Source organism: Salmo salar, chromosome 08, assembly GCF_965601325.2.
Source record: "Salmo salar chromosome 08, fSalSal1, whole genome shotgun sequence".
NCBI classification, from domain to species: Eukaryota; Metazoa; Chordata; class Actinopteri; order Salmoniformes; family Salmonidae; genus Salmo; species Salmo salar.
The window spans coordinates 38,716,655-38,720,000 of record NC_138298.1 but is presented as its reverse complement, the minus strand read 5'-3'; the positions used below and the strand labels follow the sequence as shown (position 1 = coordinate 38,720,000).

Genomic DNA, 3,346 nt, shown 5'->3' with positions numbered 1-3,346 from the left:
TCTACCTTCTCTCCCTTCTCTTCTTCTTCTTCTTCCTCCTCTACCTTCTCTTCTTCTTCTGCTTCTTTCTCCTCTACCTTCTCTTCTTCTTCTGCTTCTTCTTCTTCTTCCTCCTCTCCCTTCTCTTCTTCTTCTTCTTCCTCCTCTACCTTCTCTCCCTTCTCTTCTTCTTCTTCTTCTTCCTCCTCTACCTTCTCTCCCTTCTCTTCTTCTTCTTCTTCCTCCTCTACCTTCTCTTCTTCTTCTGCTTCTTCCTCCTCTACCTTCTCTTCTTCTTCTGCTTCTTCCTCCTCTACCTTCTCTCCCTTCTCTTCTTCTTCCTCCTCTTTATTCTCTGCCTTATCTTTCTTCTCCTTCTCATACCTCTCCACTATTTCTTCTTCTTCGTCCTCCTCTACTTCCTCCTCTTTCACCACAACCTCTAACAAACCCTCCTCTTCCTCCTCCTCTTCCTCCACATACTCCCCTACACATGTAACCTCGTATCCCTCCTCCTCTTCCTCCACATACTCCCCTACACATGTAACCTCGTATTCCTCCTCCTCTTCCTCCTCCTCCTCCTCCTCATCTTCCTCATCATCTTCCTCCACCTCTGACCCTTCTATTATCACACAAACATACTCTTCCTCCTCATCACTTTCGCTTTTCTCCTGGTATTCTACGTCTTCTTCTCTGTCTTTAACTACCCACAGAGTAGGATCTAAGAGGGGGAAAGGTCTCGGGTGAGAAAATGAACCCAACTCTATGTGGTTTATTTCCACAGGTCCCAGATCTGTTGTGGTCTACTACAGTACACCAGGTATAGCTGGTTCCAGATCTGTTGTGGTCTACTACAGTACACCAGGTATAGCTGGTCCCAGATCTGTTGTGCTCTACTACAGTACACCAGGTATAGCTGGTCCCAGATCTGTTGTGGTCTACTACAGTACACCAGGTATAGCTGGTCCCAGATCTGTTGTGCTCTACTACAGTACACCAGGTATAGCTGGTCCCAGATCTGTTGTGGTCTACTACAGTACACCAGGTATAGCTGGTCCCAGATCTGTTGTGCTCTACTACAGTACACCAGGTATAGCTGGTCCCAGATCTGTTGTGCTCTACTACAGTACACCAGGTATAGCTGGTCCCAGATCTGTTGTGCTCTACTACAGTACACCAGGTATAGCTGGTCCCAGATCTGTTGTGCTCTACTACAGTACACCAGGTATAGCTGGTCCCAGATCTGTTGTGCTCTACTACAGTACACCAGGTATAGCTGGTCCCAGATCTGTTGTGCTCTACTACAGTACACCAGGTATAGCTGGTCCCAGATCTGTTGTGGTCTACTACAGTACACCAGGTATAGCTGGTCCCAGATCTGTTGTGCTCTACTACAGTACACCAGGTATAGCTGGTCCCAGATCTGTTGTGCTCTACTACAGTACACCAGGTATAGCTGGTCCCAGATCTGTTGTGGTCTACTACAGTACACCAGGTATAGCTGGTCCCAGATCTGTTGTGCTCTACTACAGTACACCAGGTATAGCTGGTCCCAGATCTGTTGTGCTCTACTACAGTACACCAGGTATAGCTGGTCCCAGATCTGTTGTGCTCTACTACAGTACACCAGGTATAGCTGGTCCCAGATCTGTTGTGCTCTACTACAGTACACCAGGTATAGCTGGTCCCAGATCTGTTGTGCTCTACTACAGTACACCAGGTATAGCTGGTCCCAGATCTGTTGTGCTCTACTACAGTACACCAGGTATAGCTGGTCCCAGATCTGTTGTGCTCTACTACAGTACACCAGGTATAGCTGGTCCCAGATCTGTTGTGCTCTACTACAGTACACCAGGTATAGCTGGTCCCAGATCTGTTGTGCTCTACTACAGTACACCAGGTATAGCTGGTCCCAGATCTGTTGTGGTCTACTACAGTACACCAGGTATAGCTGGTCCCAGATCTGTTGTGCTCTACTACAGTACACCAGGTATAGCTGGTCCCAGATCTGTTGTGCTCTACTACAGTACACCAGGTATAGCTGGTCCCAGATCTGTTGTGGTCTACTACAGTACACCAGGTATAGCTGGTCCCAGATCTGTTGTGCTCTACTACAGTACACCAGGTATAGCTGGTCCCAGATCTGTTGTGCTCTACTACAGTACACCAGGTATAGCTGGTCCCAGATCTGTTGTGGTCTACTACAGTACACCAGGTATAGCTGGTCCCAGATCTGTTGTGCTCTACTACAGTACACCAGGTATAGCTGGTCCCAGATCTGTTGTGCTCTACTACAGTACACCAGGTATAGCTGGTCCCAGATCTGTTGTGGTCTACTACAGTACACCAGGTATAGCTGGTCCCAGATCTGTTGTGCTCTACTACAGTACACCAGGTATAGCTGGTCCCAGATCTGTTGTGCTCTACTACAGTACACCAGGTATAGCTGGTCCCAGATCTGTTGTGCTCTACTACAGTACACCAGGTATAGCTGGTCCCAGATCTGTTGTGCTCTACTACAGTACACCAGGTATAGCTGGTCCCAGATCTGTTGTGCTCTACTACAGTACACCAGGTATAGCTGGTCCCAGATCTGTTGTGCTCTTGCCAACTCTACTGGCATGACAATGAGAGACAAGGGAGTTGGCATGATAGCACAAACAGACATGGTGTCTGTCTGCGTGTCTGTCTGTCTGTCTGTGTCTGTCTGTCTGTGTCTGTCTGCGTGTGTTTGTCTGTTTGTCTGTCTGTCTGTCTGTCTGTCTGTCTGTCTGTCTGTCTGTCTGTCTGTCTGTCTGTCTGTCTGTCTGTCTGTCTGTCTGTCTGTCTGTCTGTCTGTCTGTCTGTCTGTCTGTCTGTCTGTCTGTCTGTCTGTCTGTCTGTCTGTCTGTCTGTCTGTCTGTCTGTCTGTGTGTGTGTGTGTGTGTGTGTGTGTTGTGTGTTTCAGCCTACTGTGGTTGTGGTTCTTCAGGTCCCATAAGGTCAGGCTCTCAAAGCAGCTCCTATCTCTCCTGGCTTGGTTTTCATTGGCTTGCTGGGAGGTAAACAAACACGTTTACAGATAAACAAACACAGGAAACAAAACAAGGAGAGTAAACAAACAAGCTGCCAATACGTCTTTCTTCCACGTTGTAGGAGGCTGATCAGGCTAGTCCTTAAGAGACGTACCCGTGTGTCAATCTAATTAACATCCTTTTAAAAGGTCCCTGTCAAAATCTTCTGTTTAATCTACAGATATATTTTTGAATGGGCTGCTTCTCAATCCACCACATCCGCTGATGTCTCTCTTCCACGTCTGTGGTTGAAAGTGGCAGAGCTACAACGCTGTTTGTCAGCCCAGGAGACATCCCGAAAATCGTCTGTAGCG

The 3,346-nt window shown here is 47.8% G+C and overlaps 1 protein-coding gene across 1 annotated transcript in view; it reads right to left on the bottom strand.

Annotated features, from left to right (window-relative positions):
- The window catches only part of LOC123733117 (uncharacterized), a 4,923-nt gene extending 2,321 nt beyond the window's left edge, over window positions 1–2,602 (bottom strand). Inside the window, exons 1-2 of the mRNA XM_082978288.1 lie at window positions 2,592–2,602; window positions 1–717 (exon numbers count right to left, since the gene is read on the bottom strand). The exon at window positions 1–717 is cut by the window's left edge and continues 267 nt beyond it. Coding sequence (XP_082834414.1) covers window positions 1–717; window positions 2,592–2,602 — 728 coding nt within the window. The remainder of the gene's footprint in view (window positions 718–2,591) is intronic.
- Window positions 2,603–3,346: the final 744 nt, after the last annotated feature.